The sequence below is a fragment of the Tribolium castaneum genome, chromosome 3 (genome assembly GCF_031307605.1).
Source record: "Tribolium castaneum strain GA2 chromosome 3, icTriCast1.1, whole genome shotgun sequence".
NCBI lineage: Eukaryota > Metazoa > Arthropoda > Insecta > Coleoptera > Tenebrionidae > Tribolium > Tribolium castaneum.
In genome coordinates, this window is record NC_087396.1 from 10865236 (window position 1) to 10888528 (window position 23293).

At 36.4% G+C, this 23293-nt stretch overlaps 5 protein-coding genes across 6 annotated transcripts; 2 read left to right on the plus strand and 3 right to left on the minus strand.

Moving 5' to 3' along the window:
* The first annotated feature begins 123 nt into the window (after positions 1-123).
* LOC661646 (UDP-glycosyltransferase UGT5) lies at positions 124-1973 on the plus strand. The gene is made up of 5 exons (XM_008198122.3): positions 124-402; positions 451-1043; positions 1093-1315; positions 1363-1582; positions 1637-1973. The coding sequence occupies exons 1-5, from the start codon at positions 174-176 to the stop codon at positions 1932-1934; spliced, it is 1563 nt and encodes a 520-aa protein (XP_008196344.2). The 5' UTR covers positions 124-173; the 3' UTR covers positions 1935-1973.
* Positions 1974-2516: 543 nt separating this feature from the next.
* On the plus strand, positions 2517-4546 carry LOC661688 (uncharacterized protein). Its single transcript, XM_967836.4, has one exon. The coding sequence runs from the start codon at positions 2964-2966 to the stop codon at positions 4320-4322; it is 1359 nt and encodes a 452-aa protein (XP_972929.2). The 5' UTR covers positions 2517-2963; the 3' UTR covers positions 4323-4546.
* Positions 4547-4837: 291 nt separating this feature from the next.
* Positions 4838-9636, minus strand: DppIII (Dipeptidyl aminopeptidase III). Its single transcript, XM_008198123.3, has 7 exons — positions 9509-9636; positions 7329-7662; positions 6992-7285; positions 6415-6940; positions 5811-5959; positions 5394-5762; positions 4838-5341 (listed from the first exon to the last, which is right to left on the minus strand). The coding sequence occupies exons 1-7, from the start codon at positions 9511-9513 to the stop codon at positions 4904-4906; spliced, it is 2115 nt and encodes a 704-aa protein (XP_008196345.2). The 5' UTR covers positions 9514-9636; the 3' UTR covers positions 4838-4903.
* Positions 8190-9304, minus strand: LOC135265755 (arrestin domain-containing protein 5-like). Its single transcript, XM_064355896.1, has one exon. The coding sequence runs from the start codon at positions 9159-9161 to the stop codon at positions 8226-8228; it is 936 nt and encodes a 311-aa protein (XP_064211966.1). The 5' UTR covers positions 9162-9304; the 3' UTR covers positions 8190-8225.
* Positions 9637-9834: 198 nt separating the features above from the next.
* Poxn (Pox neuro) lies at positions 9835-21859 on the minus strand. Of its 2 annotated transcripts, none has more exons than XM_008198125.3 (5): positions 21721-21859; positions 15619-15656; positions 13164-13384; positions 10889-11105; positions 9835-10457 (listed from the first exon to the last, which is right to left on the minus strand). In XM_008198125.3, the coding sequence occupies exons 2-5, from the start codon at positions 15629-15631 to the stop codon at positions 10006-10008; spliced, it is 903 nt and encodes a 300-aa protein (XP_008196347.2). In that variant the 5' UTR covers positions 15632-15656; positions 21721-21859; the 3' UTR covers positions 9835-10005. The 2 variants fall into 2 exon arrangements, with proteins under 2 accessions (XP_008196347.2, XP_015837674.2); XM_015982188.2 differs by lacking the exon at positions 21721-21859 and adding an exon at positions 17311-17356.
* Between the last annotated feature and the right edge of the window lie 1434 nt (positions 21860-23293).

Sequence of the window (23293 nt, forward strand, 5' to 3'; positions counted from 1 at the left end):
TATACTCAACAACTCACGGACAATAATTTCGTGTAATGTTTTTACGATTATTAACACGTTATCGCAGCATGAAGATATAATTAAACTAGTACTATTATTATAATATAAATCTTAAAACAACACGCTTTTATCCTATGTGTCAGTTGTAAATCCGACTCCGACCACACGAAATAATGTCATTAAAAGCACAAAGGTTGTTTTCATTATTTATTTTTACATCATTGGCACAAAATGTGTTTGGTGCGAATATCTTAGCCATTAATACACTTCTTTCCCCGAGCCATCACCTTTTCAATGATGTTTATTTATTTGAATTGGCGAAGAGGGGACACAATGTTACACTGTTGGGACACGATAAGGACAAACATAATCATCCCAACTACACATACATTGTCATGGAAGGTGAGTTCATTTTATTTTGTCGATAGTCCACTTGGCAAAATTTTGTAGGAGCTTATGAGAAAGTAAGAGATCAGTTTGATTTAATGGCAATGAAAGATATGTCCGATTGGGAAACAATTAAAAATTTGTGGTCATTTGCCGAAGTAACGTGTCTTCTAGACCAAAAAACAAAGGGTTTACGACAAATAACTAATTATCCAAACGATTTCAAATTTGATTTGATTATTGTGGACGTTAACTATGGACACTGCTTATATCCCCTCATAGAAAAATTCGGGAACCCTCCAATAATAGGAGTGAATCCTTTCATAAACCAGCCAAACTTGTTTAGAAATATTTGGCAAAGTTACATCCCATTTATGACACACTCTTTCGGGGCCCAAATAAATCTCTGGCAAAAATTAAAAAGTTTTTTCTTTATGTTACTGCTTGAAGTGTCAAGGCTCACACATTACATTCCCCGTCAGCAAGAATTGGCTTATGATTATTTTGGTCCGATGAAGTCGAGTATTTTAGAAATTGAGAAAAATATGAGCTTAATGTTAATCAATTACAACCCTGTTTTTAACTACGTTGAAGCTTTGCCCCCGAATATGATTCCAGTTGGTGGTTTACACATCCAACCGAAGCGATTACCTGATGTATGGTACATGTTTTTTTGGAAATTCTGATTTTATCAAAGTCTTTCAGGATTTAAAAGAAATTCTGGATAATGCGAAATTTGGTGCTATTTTATTTTCACTTGGCTCCAATGTACGGTCCAAGGAATTAGGCCCCGAACGAATTCAGGCAATTATCAATACTTTCTCAAAACTCAAACAAACCGTAATATGGAAATTTGAAAACGATAAACTAGAGGGAATTCCAGCAAATGTGCATATTCGGAAATGGGTGCCACAGAACGATATTCTCGGTGTTTTTTTCTATATTTCTTTTAATTATTTTAATTACTAATTTTAGGTCATCCCAATACAATTCTTTTTATATCACATGGCGGTTTGTTAAGTTCACACGAAATCATGTATAATGGGGTTCCAGTAATCGGAATTCCGTTCTTTTTGGACCAGTTACAAAATGTTGACACGTTTATTGCAAAAGGTGTCGGCGAAAAATTAAGTTTTTTTGAAATCACAGAACACAATTTATTTAAAGTCATTCAAAAAGTGTTAAACAACAATACGTAAGTTTGTTAATTGTAGTTGTAGCAAGGAAAATGTGAAATTAACAATTTTAGTTATATGGAAAACGCAAAAAAGTGGTCCGCGTTGTACAAACATCAAATGAACAAACCTTTAGACGTCGCAATATTTTGGATCGAATACATTTTAAAATTTAAGACTGCAGAACACTTCAATCTAGCTACAAGAAACATGAATTTCGTCGAATCTGCTAATTTAGATTTAGTATTTGTGTCTCTGCTTTCACTTGTGTTAATCTTACTCACTGTTTACTGTGCCACATATCTTATTTATAAATGCATCAGAAGAAAAGGTATTGCAAAGGAGTTGGACATTAAGAAAAAAATACAATAAATGTTGTTGCAACTTCCAATAAAAATAGGTACTTTTTTATGGTTTATTGCTATTAAATACTTAATTTTTTCCCTATGCATGCATGTGAATTTTTTCAGAATCTTTGCTCATTTCTTCATAATTAAAATTAATAGATTAATATAATGCCTGTTAAATCTTTGAAAAAAAAATTTCTTACGTAAATTTATTAACAAACAATGCCTAAAATAAGAAAAAATGCGGTAAAAATGCAGACTTGCCTTGTATATAGAGTTGTAAAATTGTAAGCATTAAATTATAGTATGTATTATTGTAATTAAATGTTTGTGTTTAGAGTTTAGACGCGGCAAAAAATTATTTTGTTCCCAAAATTATATGTTTCGAGCGTGTGGTAACCTCCAAGATAATAATCAAGTTTTATTGTAAAAATATATTGTAAACACAAATTAAGACTGGAATTATTAAGTCAAACTATGCTGCCCAATCTAATTATTTTTTAATTTTTATTGATTCAGCATATTGTTATAAATAATTCATCAGATACGTGTTACATCAACAGCGGTCATGTGTTATTTGCCCAGACAGTAGTTATCAATAACTAAATAAAACAATCAGTTCAACAATACCAAATGCATAAGAAATATTGATAAAATACATAGTAGAGTAGAGTAGTTAAAATAAAAATATGCTTTGACAAGACCGTAATAGTAAGAATAATGGCAGTCCATAGATTTTAATACTCTTATTTTACCATCCTTATAGGAATACCTGCATTTTATCCTAAATAGTTGCCCTACAGTGTTTTATTCCCAAACGGAAATAATGAATAATCAGTTTAAAAAAACCGCTCGCTCTCCTGGCGGGGATATTCCTTGCCCGCTATTGGCGTCTCTGCTTTTCAAATATTATTTATTTCCTAACCTCATTTTCCATGTCTAATTGCCACAAATAGACGAAAAAGTAGTGAATTAGCCTTACTACCAGCAAAAATGTGATAAAACCGCCCGAGCCACCGCTGCAATGCTGCAACGTCTTCACCTCGGCTCCTAAATGTGTGTAAATTGTAGAATTCGTCATAGAATGTCTTCGCGTATTTTGGCCCCGAAAATGGCAAGAGCAGACACTTTATGTAGTCAGTCGCTTCTGGAAGCGGGCGACCGCCCCCTCGAACGCCCGCTCGGGGGCGAGCCCGGCGACGTGAAGACCCAGTTCGTGACTCGCGAAGGCACCTACCGTCTCATGACCCTCAGCGAATACTCGAGGCCTAACCGAGTCGGTTATCAGACTCAGGGGCAAACGCCGCCCCAGGTGCGTGTCTCCCTTGTCACGCTTCCGGACCAGGGGGAGAGAATTTGCTTCAACCATGGGCGGGAGCTGTACGTTTACGTGTACAAAGGGATCAAGAAAGCGGCCGATTTGAGCAAGCCCTTGGAGAAGAAGGTGTACAAAGGGACGAACCCGACGTGTCACGATTTTAACATCGCGTCAGCTTCGGGCGAGAGCGTCAGTCTCTTGATCGGCTTCAGCACGGGTCAGATCCAGCTAATTGACCCGATTAAGAAAGAATTGAACAAATTGTTCAACGAGGAGCGGCTTATTGACAAAACGAGGGTTACATGTTTAAGGTGGGTGCCGGGAAGCCGGTCGTTGTTCCTAGCAGCGCACGCCTCAGGCCAGTTGTATGTGTACAATGAGGAGCTCCCGTGTGGCTCGGCAGCCCCCCATTATCAGCCGTTCAAAGTGGGGGAGGGCTTCAGTGTGAGCACTTGCAAGACGAAATCGACCCGGAACCCTCTTTTCCGGTGGCTTCTGGGCACCGGAAGCGCCATTAACGAGCTGGCGTTCAGCCCCAGTGGGGCCCAACTGGCCATAGTGTCGCAAGATGGGCAGTTGCGGGTGTTCCAGTACGACAGTATGGAGCTGCTGGGCACCGCCCGCTCGTACTTCGGGGGGCTGCTCTGCGTGGCGTGGTCTGGCGACGGGCGCCTGATTGCAGTGGGGGGCGAAGACGATTTGGTCACTGTTTACTCCATGGAGCAGAAGCGGGTCGTCGGGAGGGCGCAGGGGCACCGCTCGTGGGTGGCCGCCGTGGCGTTTGATTGGTTCCTGGAGGCGGAGTCGTGCTACAGGCTGGGGTCAGTGGGGCACGACACGCAGTTGTGTCTTTGGGAGCTGCCCGAAGACGCGTTGACGACTCCTTCGAAACCGAAGGTTAAGAGAAGGTCGGATCCTTTGCAGCTGGTGGGGACACCGGCCTGTCCCAGGCTGGACGAGTGTCCGGTGTTGGAACCTTTAGTTTGTAAAAAAATTGCTCATGAAAGGTTGACTGCTTTGGTTTTTCGACCTGATTGTATCATTACGGCGTGCCAAGACGGTTATGTGTATACATGGGCAAGGCCCCCTTCCTGAATATGTCGTATTTTTCTAATTAGATTTTTATTCAACTTTTATACATAGTAGGGGCAATAACAGGTGGATAAAACTGTGGAACCAAAGTGTAAAATAGCAAACGCTTGGTTGCATTTTTTCACCTGATAGCATGTAAGTGTAATTGATGGATGTAGAATCTGTTGCATAATTGGTGTGATTTTTCGTAATTTTATCATTCGTAAATATATGAAGATATTTTGAAACTTGTATTTCATTTTAACCCTTTTTCCAAATAAAATCCTTACAAAATAACTCGCTTTTTTGTATCAAAAGGCAATTGAAGGCGCTTCAAGCGTTAAATTATCTCGGCTCTAAACTGATTTAAATTTACTAACTGCAAAAAATGGCCGTAACGTTGAGCATCAAATTCTTAATAAGCTGAGAAAACTGACGAAAATTTTAGTTTCACGACAAACGGGAGAAAAAATTTGAAGCATCATTATTATTACTAGCCGTCAGGGATGGGGTAGGTTGGTTGAATAAAATTCCCAAAGTGCAAAGAATCATTTTATTGTTTATAAAGCATCGTATATAATCTAATAATTAATCGTTATTAAAAATTAAATAAAATAGTGCTCATTAGAGGCACTTAAATCTATCAAAGCCTGATACAAGGGCTCGGGATTCGGGAACCGTTCAGTCCACGACTGGATCATCCCTTCCGGGGTTTCCCCATACGTTTTCAATTCGACGTTCGAACTCAACACAGTATTAGCCTGCGCAAAAATCTTCCTTGGTTGCTTGTTGGCCAAAACAATCGCGCGCCAGCTCAACCACGGCTCACACACTTCGGAATAATGTTGGTACAAATTCTGAGCTGCTTCGATATTCGCCGTTGCTTTGTAAACTTGCAACTGGAGCAGAAAATGAGCGATGGCACTCCGACCGGCGCCTTTCAACGCAGCACGGTCTAGAGTGACCAAAAGATCGCCGTCACTGGGCTGTGTGACACTCGCAACACCGGCTTGAATCAGAACACGCGCCAGCACGAATCGGGCCTAAAAAACATTATTTGAGCAATTTTCCCGCTTGAAATTAAATTTAAATCACCTGGGAGTGGGCTTGGAGCCATCCTCGCTTCGGATCCCACGTTTCCAAAGCCCGGCCAATGCCGTTCCAAACCAAAGACAACCAATTCACATAGAGGACATCCTCGGCTTCTTGGCCTTTGTGGCCGAAAATTTGCAACACTGCCGGTTCCAGACTTAAATATAAGCCAACCGCTTCAGCTCGGCATTCCTCGTATGAAGAGCTCATTGGGCCAAAACGCGAATCGTAGGTGTCCCCAGGCTCGTAGTACGTGGATGGGGGTTTCCCCGTCAAGGGGTCCAACAGTGTGTTTGGGTAATTGAACGTTCCATCGGCGGCACGATAAAATATTTTGCCGGAACCGTGACCTAGCAATTCGTGAAGGCCCACCTAAATATTTCCAATTTATTTTTTTTAACGTTGGTAATAGGGCATTACCTGTAATTCGAAGGAAGCAACGCGATATTTTTGGATCAATTGTGTATCAGACTCGTTCAAGAATGGAATCACAGACATTTGATAACTGGCTGGTATGACGTTTCCTAAAGAGACGTTCTTGAAACCCTCGCTTTGCCGGATATCGTCGTCTGAATAACAAAAAATACCAGTTGCATTTAAATGAGTAATAATGTCTATTATATCGACGTAAAATGATAAATGGTTTATATTTGAAAATATTGAGCAACTAAATGAAGTTGTTTTAATAAATAAACATAGACAAAGTTTCAATTTCTTCTTCTGGTTACAATCTTTGCTGCGAGAGATACGACATACGCGTATTATTTCAGTTAAAAGGTCATTATTTTTGTCAGATTTCGCTAAACCCCACCGCTCACAAAGCAAATTATTTTTGAAGAAACTTGGCCAGATTTCAAAACGTTTTCGCTGTGTAATACTTTTTTATACATTTTTTTTCTCTCCATAATCATTAAATAAGCTGAAAGGTGTTGCATTTAATAAATATTTAAAAAATATGGTAATATTAACTGTGCAAAATGTTAAAAAATTATTTGATAGCCGCATGGGACAGTAAAACACTCACAGTTGGGAATGTTAATCCCGGCCGGTATTCCGCTGGACGCAAACGTGAGCACATCAAGCGAGGTAAAATCGGGCCTCAAAAACTTGTCTTTTTCGAACCCTTTAGGCCACGGCAACAAGGGCAAAAACTCCTCAGCTTTGGAGACCAAAGTTGTGAATTTGGCCGACATTGCGCGATTCACGATCGCGACAAACCCTTCAAATTCGCCCCTAATTCCGGCCGGATCTCTGTAGGTTTCTATGAAGCCAATGTAGGTTTCCACAGCTGGGCCCTTGTCCTTAATCCAGTGCCGAGACCCATCTTTGTGAAGGTCCAAAGAACCCGTAAGAAACGACTGGGCGTAAGCTTTTAACATTTTGGCCTGAGTGGGATTGGCAGCGTATTTTGACGCTTCCTCCAGACTTTCGGCGACTTTTCCAATAATCGGCGAATAGTCGCCTTTAGTTAGGCGAAACGTCATGTTCCCGTAGGTTTCTTTCGAGATTTCGCCGGTTTCTTTCGAAGCCAACCGAATTTCGTAATCAATCTATGATTTTTATTAACAAAAACCTACAGTTTTTTTGACTGTTTTAATTACCTTCCCATCCGGGAGCACAGTTTTGAACAAACGCGTGTTGTAGCCTTCAATATTCTGGGTCTTCATCCAGTCTTGCACCCTTTGATTGTCCTCAGGCGTGCAGTTTTTCGACAAGTAGGTGGTGCACCCATGGGGGGCATACCCTAGGCATGTCTTACCAGGGCTAAGGTCATACATAGCGTTCTTCACCTTCGCCCACAATTCTTTAATTTTGGGCCAAACAGGAGTAGCCGCAAGGAGCGACTCAAGCCTGTCCTGTGCTATCCCCGGGACGAATTTTGAGTCCCCAAACCCCTAAATCATCACATTGAAAACAAGCAACAAATGGTTTCATCACCTTATAATTCCCAGCGTTACTGAAAATTCCACACGCGTAAACCAGGAACGCCTTGGCTTCATCTTCGCTAAACCCAGCCTGAAGGGCTACTTTTTTGAAATCCTGAGGCTTAAGACCTGAGAATAGTTTATGCAAAAGGACAAAAATTGGTCCAGATTCTGGGCTTGTTTGTAAGAAAGTTATTAGGCCCCCGGTCCAGGACGCTTGACTTATGTGATGAGCGTATCTCTTCTCCGTGTCAGTCAGTCCCTTAAATGCTGAGGCAACTTCTAGGGTCACAATAGGTTGGTCTAAGGGCAGGATGTGTTGGGATTTATCAAGTTCAGAACTCATTCTGAAAGTAAATCAATTTGTGTTGTTAAAACTACAAAATCAGAATAAGTGTCGCATACTTTCAACAATCAACAAAAACTAGGACAGATAACAAGATAATTGTTTGATAATTCACACTTTTGACGAGACAACAGGGCACAATTACAGGTTTGGAAAGGTTAGGTGTGGATGACTTGTATTGTGGGTGTTCTGATTTAAAAATGTAGAGATGTGATTGGTGGAGCCGCAAATGTTTAAAAATACTGATAAGATGTAGCCAATCGCATCAAAAGCTGCATTTTTTGTATTTATAAAACTTTCAATAGCATATGCAACCGCTACTGTCGCACCTTATTGTTGGTTGCCTATATAACACCTTACCACCAGAAATTGTAATTAATTTAATTATTAATTGAATCATTACTTAAATTGCAATTTCCATATTTGTTTAATTTAGAATTTTTAATTTTTTTATGGACCAATGTGATCATTTGAATTATTGATTAATATATACCGACTAAAAAAATGGGTGTTTAATAATAATCGGTACTGCTTAAAGCAAAAACGAATTAGTTTATTAAATAATTATTTCACTAATTTAAAACGGAACTGGCTTACGCACCCACTGAAAAAGTGTCCCATTTCTGGATGGATTTCAATGGCGAAATTTCGAATAAAGGGGGGCATTTGGCACCATATTTTCAGCGAAAACTCTAGTTTAATCAGAGTACAGGAAAACAAATTCGGTATATCCAAGACTTTCGGGAAATTTAATCTCAAATCATAGGTGTGTTCTTTATAAGCACCGATACCTTCCTTTTTGAACTTCAGTATCGTTTCGACATGTCTCTTACTTTTGTTTTTGGGATTGACCGATTTAAACTTGACTCGTTTCAAAAATTTAACTTTTAAATTCTTTACAGTCTGATTAGACTCATTCCTCACGTAAATTTTAACATCAACAACGTCGCCGGGCACGAACGCAATCCGAGGCACCCGCACTTGCATCACCAATTTCCCTTCTTTGCCGTATTTCCAGCGCTTGAATTTCGTTTCGTTGTAATAGATTTTCTCTCTTTGAAAACTCCTAGTTATTCCGTAAAGTTCAACTGGGGATTGGACCACAACTATTGACGTGTCTATGAAATCGTTCCAAATGAAGGGAATTACGGTCCCTGTTATCAGATAAAACACTTTTCCGTAAGTGTGGGTGAACGTTGATGGCAAATAGCGAGGTATGAAAATGCGAAAGGGGTAAGCGAATTCTCCTGTACGGTAGGTTTTGACTCCCCGTTTCGCGGTAAAAATGATTTCTTCGTGGGAGTAAATTACGTTGTAATTGTCGTACTTTACAAAGCGAAGACATCTGTTCCATTTCACGTATTCGATGCAATCTAATCGAATTCTCACACTTCTGACTCTAATATTGTGCTTGCAAAAGCACTTAAATATTCCAGAGATGTGGGAGTCGGTGTGATATGTGGCTTTCTCATTATCGAGTAAAATTTTGCATTGAAACATTGTAATTCTCTCACGCAGGACGAAGACCAAATGGTCCTTTTTTCGATAGTACGTCTACCTAGTCAGCAACACTATCACATTTACACTTATTTAATATTTTTGTATGACACTACTTAAATTATTTTAACCTTAAAAGACTGACACAAAACCATAGCAAACTTTCAGTTATTGCAAACAAAACCATTCGTATTTTTTTTTTTTGGGGCTACTCTATTATGAGACTAAATAATTATTTTCTGATGATGGTGTAAAAAAAAACTAAATAAGTGAGTACAAATTAATTCTCGATGTTTTCAAATTATTAACTTAGTTTCTTCGTAATTAGAATAATATAAAACAACACTTACCTCATGCTTAAAAGGGGCTCAGGAAGTGGAAATTTATGTTTTGCTTGCCGGGGCAATGAATGTGAATTAATTTAGTGATTAGATTCAGGTAAATAAAAGGCTGGTGCTATTTTTATACGTGATGTGGAGAAAATGATTCGGCATTCTCTCATCTTATCAAGCAGAAAATTTCGTAAATATTTATTCTCGTGCTTGTAGATGACTTCACTTACCATTTTAAATCTTCAAAGATCGAAGATACACCTTTTGTTCGATTTTATCTTCCGATGTTTTAGGTAGTTTGCAAAAATTTAAGGACGCAGGTAAGGAAATAACAGTCACCTGTTTCAATAATTTATTAGATTTTTGGCTGCTCCTACATATTTTTGTACACAAACAAAACATCATTAATGGCGTCTCCTTAATTAAAAACGTACTATATTACATAATAAATAAATAAATATTTGTACAGTTATGGCATAGGTTCAAATACTACTAGCTAAGATAATGACACATCCTCACTCAACATCAACTTTAACTTCCTTCTCAACATCACTATCATTTTTTTCCTCCGCATCGTGTGTGAGAAACACGCCAAAGGGTTGCTGAATCCCCACGTGTGTGACAGTGGGAGGTTTGGCCTTTTTATCGGGCTTTTTGAGGAGTTCCTCGATAGAGTAGGGATTTTTCCTTTTGAGTTCTTGTTGCTTTTCGTTACTTTCGGTCGATATAACGCATTCTTTCTCGTCCTGGTTTGAGGGTTCATGGCTGGGCGGGTGATAGGGAATTATTAAATTTGACCAATTGTTAGCCGAGGGCAAGTCTAGAGGAGTTGAAGTCGCTATGTGAAGCTGGTGTTGGAGAGCTGCTAATCTGTTACTTGGGTAAGTCGAGTCGTGCATTGAGAAGTAAGGGAGAGTAGTCAGATTAGTCGACATTTTCGAATACATTTCTCCTCGCATTAGAGAATCTGAAAAAGTTAATTTCACTTTAAGGCGCAAATTACGGGTTTTTGGTCGGACTGGTTCATCGAAATGAATAGTTACTTGTCAGCATAACGTGATACGATTTGAAGTACGAGTAAAAACTTTCTATAATTAATTTCAATTAGTTACGTAAGCTTTTAATACTCCGTAATTATTTTTTTACGCGCTGCGTGAAAGAAAGTAAATATATAGGATGTCAATATCAGACTCAAGCTGCGTCGGTCATAAATCGCTATTAGACTTCATTATATCAGGCATTTTATGTTTTCTGCACATCTTAGATCTCGCATTTACGATTAGACCCCGAGTTAATTTCTGATCGGTCTCGTCGATTTCCTAATGAAGACATCCTGCATCTTGTAAAATATGATCGCTATAAATAACAACCTAGGCCAGGTAGAGACAATGCAATTACCTGTAGGTGGCGGTCGAGGGTGGTGCAATATTTCAGGAGGGTCCGGCCACACACCACTGTTCCTCAATATCCGATTGACGGAGCTGACTGAGGGTATGTTATGTGGCTCACAAACGCGCTGAGCGATGAGCTGCTCCCGGATTTCCCAAGCGAACATTCCGGGATTTTCCTGTTTGAACCTGAGGATTTTCTTGACGACGGTGGGGGTGGCCACTTGCTAATTAAAAAATTATTTTGATGATGGAAATAAAATGCGCGTGCATTTAGCTAATGATAATAACATAGGAAAGGCTATAACATGATCGATGCGGCCAGCACAAGCTGATATGTTTATCCTTTGCTGTAAACAGCTATATTGACACGAGATGGGACCGCGATAGTGCTGCTGCATGCATGTTTCATTATCAGGACTCGATATGTTTTCTGTTGATACTCGAGGAGCATTTAGCGGAAATACAGACCATTTAACGTATCGAAAAGCATTATTAGGCCATCAAAACGGGACCGGGCGCATTTATTTTATGGCAGCACAATATTTCCGAAATTTATTTCCAGTTATCGGGTTATCCTTAATTCATTTTTAATTTTATTATAATTAAATTAACTGTAGGTCGATAATGGTTGCAATTAATTAATGCGGTAACAAATAACGGTAAAAGACCACAGTTGTGACAAAAACACGAAGAGATTAATATATAAATAATCTCATACCAGAGTTTAATAATAATAAATTCATAATCAAATAATTTTGAACTAGCATTATGAAGCTAAAAATCTTCTAGTTAGTCAAGTTACCGAACTGAATTAATTATTTGTAGATAATTTTAGAAAAATTCAAAACTCTGCTGTATTGTAATTTTTTAAATATGCAATTTTATTCCATTTTTCCCATATTTACAAGTGGCACAATAAAAAGATAAGCTAGTGACAGTTGAAAAGGATAAGTATAAAAGACCATCGCGCGTGTCGCGGTCACATTAGACCGCTGTTTGTAGTGACACAACCCTGCGCTATCAGCCCATCCATCAACTTACTTCTTCCGTTACCATCGACCATTCACATGCTTCAAAAACAATTACAGGACTGAAATTTTAATAAAGAAAACGTTTCCAAATTTTTACTTTTCATTCTTGATAGTTATTACGAGTAATTTGCGTACCTATGTCTAATTATTAGCCAATAAATGGTTAAGAAAATTATATTTGTCGCAAAAAGCTGGGCCTTTTTGCAGTAACGGAAACGCATTTTATTATCGTAGTAGAACGGCCTGCAATTTATCTTAACAACACGGCGCTATAATTATGTTTATATAAAACCACAGGGGTGTAATTATATCCGTCGCTTTCTTGTTTGCACACTCGTTTTGTATCGTTATTTTCGGTCTAATGAGAACGTAATTATTTCACGTGTGGTAAATTTCACCCCTGCGTATTTACCGAAGATGTCACTGAAGATTTCATGAATAAATTACCCCGAGAGCAATGAAAAATAAATGAAACTCATCCGCCTTCTCATTGCATCTGCTAGTTGAGTAGCGGCGGTAAAACGACATTTTTTTCCGTGGCCTCTAAGGTTAAAGCTTCGATTATATTGCAAGCAATAACTACTGGTGCCGTAAAAGGCATATTAGCGATGCAGATATCTACAAGCTCGCGGATCGTGTGAATTGTAACGCCTGCTGTTAAGGCTAATTCCTGCCTCACTGTACAGCTGCAATCTCGGTTAAATAAACTCATTATCGACTATTTCAAAACTCGATTATGTTTACACACTCTCTACGCACGACGAAATTAATATGCGCCCTTAATTTAGATACGGACGTAACTATCACGCATTATTGTCCTGTTTTTGTTTGGTTGTTTCAAGCCCATCATGAGCGAAAACTCATTACACACTTACACGTGTAACGAGTAAAGTGGAAAGGTTTTTTCCAACCGGGTCTGGAAATTCCAACAGAGATATGGCAAAATGGAGGGAATAGACAACATAAATAAGCTCATGCATGTCATTTGGGGTTGATACACATTTTCGCATTTTCCCCACAATCATGAAAAATTTATAAAAAAAAATAAAAACCCTCAAAAAATTATTAAAGAATTGAAAGTTTTGGCGCCCAACGTGGGGGAATTTTAAACGAAAGCTCATTTTGAGCTTTTTGATATACACACGAACAGAAGGCATGAACAAAATTCTACTCATTTTTGCTTTACACATCGTTACGTGTCTCAGAATCTCCGCTTAAATTTTCATGAAATTTGGGTTAATCAGTTCGTACCTTCGTTTTGGAGCCCCCTATGGACCCCGGGCGGATGGACCCTGTTTCGTAAAAGCGTGTAAGAATTTTCGAAACACATCCATGAGAAACTAGCAACTGTCTCGAGATATCACAAGGCCGAACTCCCAATAATGCAAGTTCGACTATCCTTCTTCGCACGCAATCAGGCAAAGGACGACCGTTCACAAACACTCCGCCTAATTGGTTGACACCTGCTTGACCTGAAACAATAACTCCATGAGAAGATTTACGCATAAAGCAGACGTTACAAATCATGTTTGCCTCAAGAATTGCCACATAAGTTTAAAAAGTTATTAGGTACATCTGCAGCTTTGCAATACTAATATTATTCCTGAGGATGAGTGCTTAGGCGTAATTATTAACGAATCAAGGCAGCACCTGCTGATCAAAGAGTGTCACTGCTCGTGTCGAACCTCCCATGCACCAGGTGAATCGCTCCTCTAATTATTGTACAGATAATGACCAACAACAAAATCATGATGAAGGCGGGTAAATAAGTTTCGTAAATTCGGTCAGTTTTTACGAAAAACCGGAATCATCAGCGCAGCCGCCTTTAACACCACAGATAACAAAAGTGCTGAGTTCTTGTAATTAATTTAGCGTTGTCGTGTAAGGAAATAAATTTGGCGACAATCTGAAGTTGTCAGATGTGATCTTCACAGAACCTGTTCCCACTACTGAATCGATTTAACAAATTAACGTCAACCTCATTTGAGGGATAATTAGGATTGAAGCATACAAGATCACTAATTAGTTGGCAGAAGAAGTAATCTTCCCAAAGTATAATTCGGTAATTGCACACAACTGCAAGCAATTTGGAGGTAAAAAAATCTAACGCACACAATTTTTCATGAATGATTTGGCAGGTGGTAGGAACTGGATCACGCGAAAAGGATTTTAGCCGCTTGAAATGATTCACTTTCGAAATGATAAAAAACCACGATATTAATCATTTATGCAGAAGCAAAACATGAATAACTTCGAATGATTGCAGATGCTTGGAGCTTGTTCTTGAATTGTCCATCTTTGATTTATATTTTTGTTTTCGTTGCGTGTGGATGTCAAACCACTGATTTTGTTCACGTAATTGGATAAACATTGTTTATAAATATTAATAAATTCGTTGGACAAGGCAGATGCTCGAGATGAAAAAGTCGCGTACCTTTCAGCCTAATCAAAAATTCATTGGTGTAATTAATTACGTCTCAAACACAAATTAGCGAACGGATAGGTTTTTTGTCGGGAGATACCCGAGCATCCTACAAAACTGCACAAATTCATGGCAAATGCTAATATGAGAAACTAGTTTTTGTTCTGCCATTTAACCTTTAACACCACTTTAATGACACGATCGCGCCATAATTTGCTGGAAAACAATCCGAGCCTTTTTACTATCCCCAGTGAACGGATATTGCAGGCACAAAATTTCTTTAGATCTTCTTGTAAAGGCGACTCTTGTAAATATAGTAATTACATTAGCACTGCGGACTATAATAAATCTTTTGATTAGCTCCAACACAGTAAAGATAATTGTGTGGGATACTTATCTAAGAACAAAACATTGCTAAACAGCTAAAACGCTTCCTCTATACCAGGCCATAAATAAATGTGGAAAATTATATAAGGTAAGCGCTCATAAAGCAATAATTTGACAGGAATAAAGTGAGCTTTTATAAGAAAGAACCGGCATTCCTAAAGTTTCGTGATTGTTGCTCTGGAAATATTTACCCACAGAATATCTGGAGTTTTTTTTAATTAAACAAAGCGCAAACTAAATACAAACACTAAAGTGTCTGCCATTTCGCTCAGTTGTATTTAAACATAAAATCGTCATATTTTAAGTACCATAATCAGGTGTTGAATTTACCATTTAACAGCCAACTCTCAACCTGTCAATGATAATCTTATTAGTTATTTAATACAGGGTCACACTTTGAACTGCAGGGTACCCACATTTAACTCTTAATCCTTTAAAATACAATTTTGAACTCTTGCGATCTTTTTATGCCATAAAAAGAAAACAAAAAGTCTATTTTATTGAGCTAATTTTATTGGTATCGTTGCGATCGTTTTCATAAAAGTAGGTTTTGACTTGCGTTCAGAGAAGATTGGGAAAGTAATAATATTGTTTTATTTTCAAGTAGGTATTCATTTGTCCAACTGTAACCATCCTAGGCCCTGGGGCACATCTGAACAAAAGTCAGATACATTTAAATATTTGCAAATGATATTTTTAATAGCAACTGAATGTTACTAAAAAATAAAATATTTGTCTGGTCCTTTAACCTGACCTGGCTTGATTTCCTTTCTTTATTTCCATTTCAAAATAATCTAACCCGATATGTAAGTATCATTTTTTATTCAATTTTTAGAACCATATCACAAATTATTTCCTTACATGGTGGTGGTGGGTGGTGTGGTAGTTGTAACTTACCTGTGTGAGGCATAATGTGTCCGTCTCAAGCCCTCCACCTGTAAAAAATCGCAATTAGCCAAAAGAGTTCAAAACAGTTGGACGTAAATAAAGAGACAATGTATTTTTGAGTGTTTGAGAAGACAGATCGGTGGATAAGTTAGTGGCACCCCTCGTGGTGCAACCACTCATATTGTAATAAAAGCTGCGCCGAAAGCGTGACGAAGGGTCGTTAGTGCGCTTTGAGATGTAAATGTCGCCAAGGTGGGCCCCGATTAAACGAATTAAGCGTCCGCCGCTCACCTGTACCGTGCTATTTTACAGTCGGCACGGAACAGATTTGTGATACACAAATTCCAAACACGCTCTAGAGCTAATCTTATCGTTGGTAGCGAGTCCACTATATCAATTAAACTAATATTCGACGACAATGGAGAAAATTTTACGTTTGCTGAAAACCATTTCATTGATACCATCGGGTTGTTCGTGATACCTTAATTATGCTGAAATGATAGCGAAATTGAAACAAAGACAAAATGTGTTTTACGATGGGTGAACAGCAAACAACCAACTGCGTGCTACATGAAAACTTTGATGCTTTCATACGGCTGGAAAAAACAACCGGCGTTATTTACAGAGACCGCTCGATAAATGACAATTTATTGCCCCAATTTAGTTTTTCTCTCCTCAGACAGCCAAGCAATAAATCAAGAAATAACGCATAATTTATAGCACCTGAACGACTGGACTTTTACGCGATTTTTAAGAAATTCCTAATTTAATAATGATTTGATGATCACAGAAACTGTATTTTACACTTCACTTGTTACATTTTTTGGGTATTTTGGACTTAATTAAAATAAAGCTGAAACCTATTTCGTATTTTAAATATCTTTGGTTATAATCCTAATTTTTTTAATCTTTTCCAAAATTTCAGGACGTGACGAAGATGACCAAAGGTGTACATTTCTATAGGGTGATCGCAAACAAAATAATAAAATAGCGCATTGTAAAAAATCTAGTAATCCGATAAATTTGATGAAAAATAACACAGTTCTTTCGAAAAAAAAAACAAAAATTTGAAAAGAACTGTTCAGTTATTTCTATAGCATTATACCTTTCAGATCATTTTTCCTTTTAGATTTTTGTTTTTTATTTCGATTTTGCAGACATACTAGTGGATGATGTTATTTTTAATTTTTGTATTTTTCTTTAATTTAAATTGTAACTATTGTAATCAAAATTTTAATATTCAATGCTAATCACATTCGGATTTATTTTCTAACGTTTTGACAAGTCTATACAGGTAACAAAAAATGGTGTCGGCACAACATAAGTAGAGAGAAATTGCACAGATTTAATACTTTAATAACCACTTCAAACTGACAAGTCATCATTATTTAAAAAGCTTTATTAGTCAATTTTAATAAATGCATATTATCTGCATGAAAACACAGTTCTTTTAAATGATAATTCTTTAGCATATTGGACCAGGTGGGCCCGTCGATGGGTTATAAGCCGACAGGCAATTTGCAGATTGAAAAAATAATTAGCTGTAAATTTGTAGCAACAAGCTGGCTATTAAAGCAGCAAATCTGTGTACTTTTTAAAAGTTGAATAATTATTTTGTGAAATTAGTAACAATGCAATTGTATTCTAAATTTGTGGTTTCATTAGCATATAAATTTAAATAAAGAAGGGAAAGTTACTTACATCAAGTATTATAATTTTGTTGGATCACTCAGTCACGAATTGTTTTTGCAAAGAGCTTTAGCTTCGGCTAATCAGCTGTTCTTGGTTGATGCTTTGAGCACATTAACTAAAACTGTAAATCCGTACTCCCTAAGGGTAAAAATGCGTGATAGCCGATGCAAATGAGAGCTAACTACCAGAATAATTTGGCTCGAACACGTCGCGCTTGTGATTTTGATTTACATTAATTTCATATTTTTCAACATAAAACATAATCAATATTTAAATTATTCATGCATGCCCCTTATACCCTTATAAAATCACGGTTTTGCTTACGTGCGGGAGACGAAATTACAAATCAAAATTTTATGCGCTTGTTTAAAATATTGGACGCGATAGCATCTCGCTTTATTAGTGTAATTCAAGCTGGAGTTGGGCCCGCGGAGGTCCGGAGCCTTCCTCTGATTATGATAATTATCAATAAACAGAGCTAATCAAATATCAATCATAACTGAAATCAGAGGCGGTTAGACTGGCTACCTGTCTAAAGACTGGCTATAAATAATTCAATTATTGAAATGTCGTTACGGTGCGGCCACCGACTACCAACTGGGTGGCTTCATTAGGACATTGTTATCATAACCGCTTTAATATTAGTTATTATAACGACGCACATTCCGCTCCCACAAATAAATTATCCAAATTATTAGGAATATGATTGCCGATTACGGGGACACCCTGCTGATTTCGTTGAAGGTTTTATCGGCGACCATGTGAGTTCCATTACGGTGTTTGTCGCTGATTATCTTCGCCTAATGTTCTCTCATAGACCGCCAGCACGGTAATTACCCAAATTTTGAAACCGAAAACACATATTTCAATTCGCTTTGCCGACTTTTCTCATTTCAAATCATGCTTAATCTCGATCTGGACCAAATTTACGACTGGAGATAGGTTCCACCGGGGAAAAGATTATTAATTTCGAATTAGAAGAAATCGAACACAGGTCAAGTGACGCAAGATAATATTTAGTGATTCGAATCTATAATTTTACGAGCAAAGGTTGGCAATATTTCATCGCTCTTAACTGGCTTAATTTTGCAAGAATGGACTATAATTATTTAGATCTGCTCAATATGGAACAAATTTCGCGATTGAGTTGAACTTTTGGAAGCTGCGAATTGAGCAACTCGATTTTTAAATATCAGCCAAGTCAAAGTGATTTCTGTTTTCTACAAGTAGTAGTTATTTAAATGAACGAGTTGTTTTTACGTAAAACTCACAAAAGTGAAAATACATCAGACGAATACATTCTTACGCATATGTTGTTTGTTGCATTCATAATTTATTTACCTCTCTACACTTACAACATAATTACTTGCGCAAAATAAATTTGTAAGTTCAAACAATTATTTTTTACTAATACTTCCTAGTTCCTGCCTAAGCCTTGTTTAAAATTTTTGGTACCGTTGGTTTAAATTTAAAAAATGGCAATAATTTGAAACATGCTGTTTGTCACGTGAAATAATTAAAACCCACATTCTTCATTCCCCGATAATGTAATTGTCGGCTAGGAGCTTCCCATGTGATAGTGGTCGGTTTGGTATATTGCGCCAACATAATAGAGGTCAACAATAAAATTAGCTAGGACATAAGGGCCTAAAGCAACTGCGTTCCTATGAGTCGAAACATTAAACGCCAATTGTAAATTGCTGGCATTGCCATTCACATAAGAAAATTGATGCATTCGCGTGAGTTTATGTGTTAAAAGAGAGGGTTATACGGGTTTTGCACGTTACTGTTTGTGCAGGTGAAATAACTGCTGTATTCATAACGCGAATTAAACGACATTGTGGTCATTCTATCGCTCCAAACATCTTAAATTATGCGCGAAATTTACATAAACATGAACTTAATTAATTCTTTCCCAGATTTCAGAAAGTTTTTGTACTCGTGGATTTAATGCGAGTAGGAGGTGAACAGATTACTCTCATTAAAAAAATCATATCCTAGTTATTAACAATTTACTTGATACAAGACGATCCGTTAGTTATAAGGTAGTAGGTGTATACAAAATATTAGTCCAGTGTATTTGGGAAAAAATTTTCACCAAAAATTTATACCTAAGTAAGACAATTCTAGCAATATGCACACAACACTAACAAATTGTACTACTTTGAAAGTAAAAAACTAATTGAAATTTTTCAGTTGCCATGTTTAGTTAAATTAAAAAAAATCATCATGAGTAATGTCGATCAGATGTTAGTTTTATTACTTTAGCCCGCATTAAATATAACAAAAAGTCCGTCATTGTGGTTAGGAATTGTCATGGGTATTCTACGGGTAATAATTTTCGAGTACCATTGAGAAACGAAGATCCATCAGTAGGCGGCAATATCGTTTTAGCTTTATTGTTAAAAATTAATTTAAAAAAAAAAAGAAATTTGCACAATGCGAGTAGGAAAGTTCAGGTTCAACACTTGACACGATCAATCAAAATTGTTTTTTTTTATCATTTAAATAATAGATATTAGTTTATAATAAAACAATGAAATCGTAGATAAATTTTATATTTTTTTAAATACCTAGTACATATTACAAATTTAGGCAGCTAGAATTCGCATTATTGGTCCCATCAAAAGGATTCAGAAATAACCCACTCACCTTGTTACCTGCATATTTATAAATGTACAAAATTTCGTAAAAATCCCAAGAACTAGGTAGGTTGAACATTAAACGATATTTGTCACTCATGTTGCTATTATTATTTTTTTGAAATCATTTTTTTTCTAAGAGTTTTCTGAAATTTCTTATCTAAAAGGTTTGGACTAGTATACCAGTGGTGCAAAGCTTTGTGTTCTTTGCAACATTTTTATTTTACAAAATAGTCGTTCGTGTTGCGAATTATTTAGAAAATCTGAAAACACTTGTCTTCCAAAAAATTGTAATATACACCGGGTAATTTAATAGACTACCGCTTATAAAACAAAGAAAACAATTAAAAAAATGAAAAAAACCGACATATATTTTTCAAAACAGGTAGGTATGAATGTTATTACAAATATCATGAATGGGCAAGGAGGAATCAAACCTTGAATCTGAGATCAAATTGCATTATCCTTATTTATGATTTTATAGTAGGTAGTATGTGGTACTCGTAAAAAGGAAATATGTATTTACATATTCTAAAAAAGAAAATGTAGGTAAACTTATTGAAATTTGCTTGTGAAATATTTTTTTACGACGCATACCTAACTTATTCGGGTTTTATCCATGCATTGAGAAAATCTTTGACAAACAATATTATTGAATCTTCTATAAATTTTAATAAGGTATTGTTAAATTACGTTTCAATTAAAAAAAGGTCTTTTCACATCTGAAAATATTAATTACGTGTTATAATTTTCATAGAATGGAAATGCAGTAATGCAAATAATCAAATTTTCGTACTTGATGAAGTAGTACCTAGTTGAAAAAAGTGATTTTGAATAGAAATGAATAAGAACACCTATTTTTGATCTTTTTACTTATAACAGAAGAGCGACGACTCTTGCAGGACTTCTAATAATACAAGAGATTTTCAAATTCGTAAATATTCAAACGCCGATAGGTGGAGAAAAAATTATGTGTTCCAGAAAATAATGTATTATTTTAATAAATAATAAAATAAAATGTATGTAATAAAAACAAATAAACAACCCAACCAAAAAATAGTCTGACATCTCCGATAGAAGGAGAAAAAATTATGTGTTCCAGAAAATCATATAGTATAATAATAAATAATAAAATAATAATAAAATTAAAATAAAATTTATATAAAAAAATAAATAAACATCCCAATCAAAAAATAATCTGACACCTCCCGGAAATTAATATTTGGGCATTTCTGACCCTCTATCAAGAGAGAGAAGGCGATTGTCATTATTTTGCAACCAAGTCTACTAACTCATTTCTATAATTTCTATTTATTAAATAAAAAAAGTTATACAAAAATAAATAATATTGTTGTCAACATGCTTGGAAAAAGTAATCCGTATGTACACCTAAATTAATAAATTAAATTTTTATTTTTTACTAATTTTGTCTGATTCTAGTAAATTTTTATCGTCCGCCATATGAGTAAAAATTAAATTTTCTTACTATCAAATAACATGGAATTCTAAGAAAAAATTTGGAAAATTATTCACTGACCAATAAGTAGTAAGTATTTTGTGTTTGAATTGTTTCATATGGCAAAGGATAATATTAAAAAATTAAAAATTGCAAACATTTGCAATATGGTAAAAATTAATAAAATTAATTACTTTATATTAAAAAAACTTAAAAAGTAAAGTAAAAATAAAATCTTAAGGACGTTCGAAGAAAAATTGACAAATTTTGAAAAAAGGTTCTATTAGAAAATATTTCAAATATCTTAGTTCCTAATCGTACCTGAAGTGCGTATGTAAGTCCGTCGAGTGCGTGAATGTCCTGCCGCCGTCGAGACGTCCGCCGAAACCGAGTTAACAGGACGATGACGACACTGTTGACATTAACGGCGTGCGACGTCCACGCTACTGGTGTCAGCGGTCACTTGTGTCGGTCTTCTGTGAAGGAAGCATGTGCGTGTGAGGGTCGAAACATCCCGCCCCTTCGCAAGTTCAAGTTTAGTTTTCAGTCACGATCCGGTCTTCAGATACGTTCAGCTACAGACCTCGATGCTATCTCGATTAACGGAAACCAAGCAAGGGATTAATTAGCCGTTAGCGGCATTCGCCACAAACGACATGCACAATTTTCATCCAGATAACGCGACCAAATTTCCCATGAGAAACCAAATTTACCAAAAAAATTATCACCACCGATCGAACATGAATTTTAATTTTGTCTCTTTTAACTACGGCCAGATATGATCTTTCGTGGTGAAAGCAAAATTTTCAGTAATAGATCGATCAGTTGTTTCAGTAAATTAGAGAGAAGGCCGGACTGAAAACTAAATGTGGACCGGAGCTTTGAAGAGCTTGTATGAAAGCTCTCTGAGCCAATGCGTGATAACAAGGGGCACGCGCGACCAATCAGCGCCCGAGCTGCCAGACAGATGGACCAATAACATTTTGCTGTTAATTTAGCCCCAAGGTGGCACGCGCTTGCCCTTATTGCTGACTTCCCATGACGCAGACGCTTCTTCACACGCTTCTTGCTGTCTCCATGCTTTATAATCATCGTGTTTGGTCAACGGCCGCCACCTAGGAGATAATTTAGATGTTAAGAGGATAAAATGTTCTTAGTCACGTTCGTTTCATAAATTGGATATTATGAATCCTTATCAGTAGACGAAATATGCAGACGGAAGTACGTAATGTATGGTTGGTTTTGCTCGTAATTAACAGCGCAACAAACCCAGTTTTATTGATTGTAGAGTCTGTACATATAAATACAACAATTATTAATTTACAAAAGTAAAGATTTTAAAACAATATTTCTGAAAAAAAATGTTTTCTTGATAATTATAGCACCTACATCAGAAAATTCAAAATTATTCTAAAATACAGGAATCGACAAGTCTTAAGTACAGTTTAAAAATTGCAGTTTCTAGTTCAATAAAATTGTATAAAAATAAATAAAAAAGTAATTTTCAACCAAAAACAAGTTCTGATTTTTATTCTGACCCACGCAGACAACTGCTTAAAATATCAGTGACAAAAAAATTTTTTTTGAATCAAACTTATTTTGACAAATTTGTAAATTATTTTTATTTATTGTTTGTTGACTTGAGCCGTTGTAAATTTAGGTGATAATGGAAAATACTATAATGAGTCTGATGTACGAATTGTATGTCAGATTTTTTAATGTTGGATTGCTATAATTATGATGACTTATTTTATAATAAAAAAGGTCAGCTATTGGTAAGAAATTTTTTGTTGCCATTTGGCCATAAATAGTGAGCCTGGTCTTCAGTTTGGCCATTTAAAAATTTGTAATTGCTTCAATTTCTAAATTATGATAGTTAGAGTAACCATAGTTA

What these genes read in the sequence shown, in the direction of transcription:
- LOC661646 (XM_008198122.3), top strand. Translation starts at nt 174, where the DNA reads ATGTCATTAAAAGCACAAAGGTTGTTTTCATTATTTATTTTTACATCA. An exon ending in AACCGAAGCGATTACCTGAT is followed by an intron (nt 1,044 to 1,092) that starts GTATGGTACATG and finishes AAAGTCTTTCAG; the next exon opens with GATTTAAAAGAAATTCTGGA. An exon ending in GCCACAGAACGATATTCTCG is followed by an intron (nt 1,316 to 1,362) that starts GTGTTTTTTTCT and finishes TACTAATTTTAG; the next exon opens with GTCATCCCAATACAATTCTT.
- LOC661688 (XM_967836.4), top strand. Translation starts at nt 2,964, where the DNA reads ATGTGTGTAAATTGTAGAATTCGTCATAGAATGTCTTCGCGTATTTTG.
- LOC135265755 (XM_064355896.1), bottom strand. Translation starts at nt 9,161, where the DNA reads ATGTTTCAATGCAAAATTTTACTCGATAATGAGAAAGCCACATATCAC.
- DppIII (XM_008198123.3), bottom strand. An exon ending in GTAACGCTGGGAATTATAAG is followed by an intron (nt 7,286 to 7,328) that starts GTGATGAAACCA and finishes GTGATGATTTAG; the next exon opens with GGGTTTGGGGACTCAAAATT. An exon ending in GGCTCCAAGCCCACTCCCAG is followed by an intron (nt 5,342 to 5,393) that starts GTGATTTAAATT and finishes AATGTTTTTTAG; the next exon opens with GCCCGATTCGTGCTGGCGCG.
- Poxn (XM_008198125.3), bottom strand. An exon ending in TAGGGGGCTCCAAAACGAAG is followed by an intron (nt 11,106 to 13,163) that starts GTACGAACTGAT and finishes TTTTTTAATTAG; the next exon opens with CAAGTGGCCACCCCCACCGT. An exon ending in CCCTCGACCGCCACCTACAG is followed by an intron (nt 10,458 to 10,888) that starts GTAATTGCATTG and finishes TAACTTTTTCAG; the next exon opens with ATTCTCTAATGCGAGGAGAA.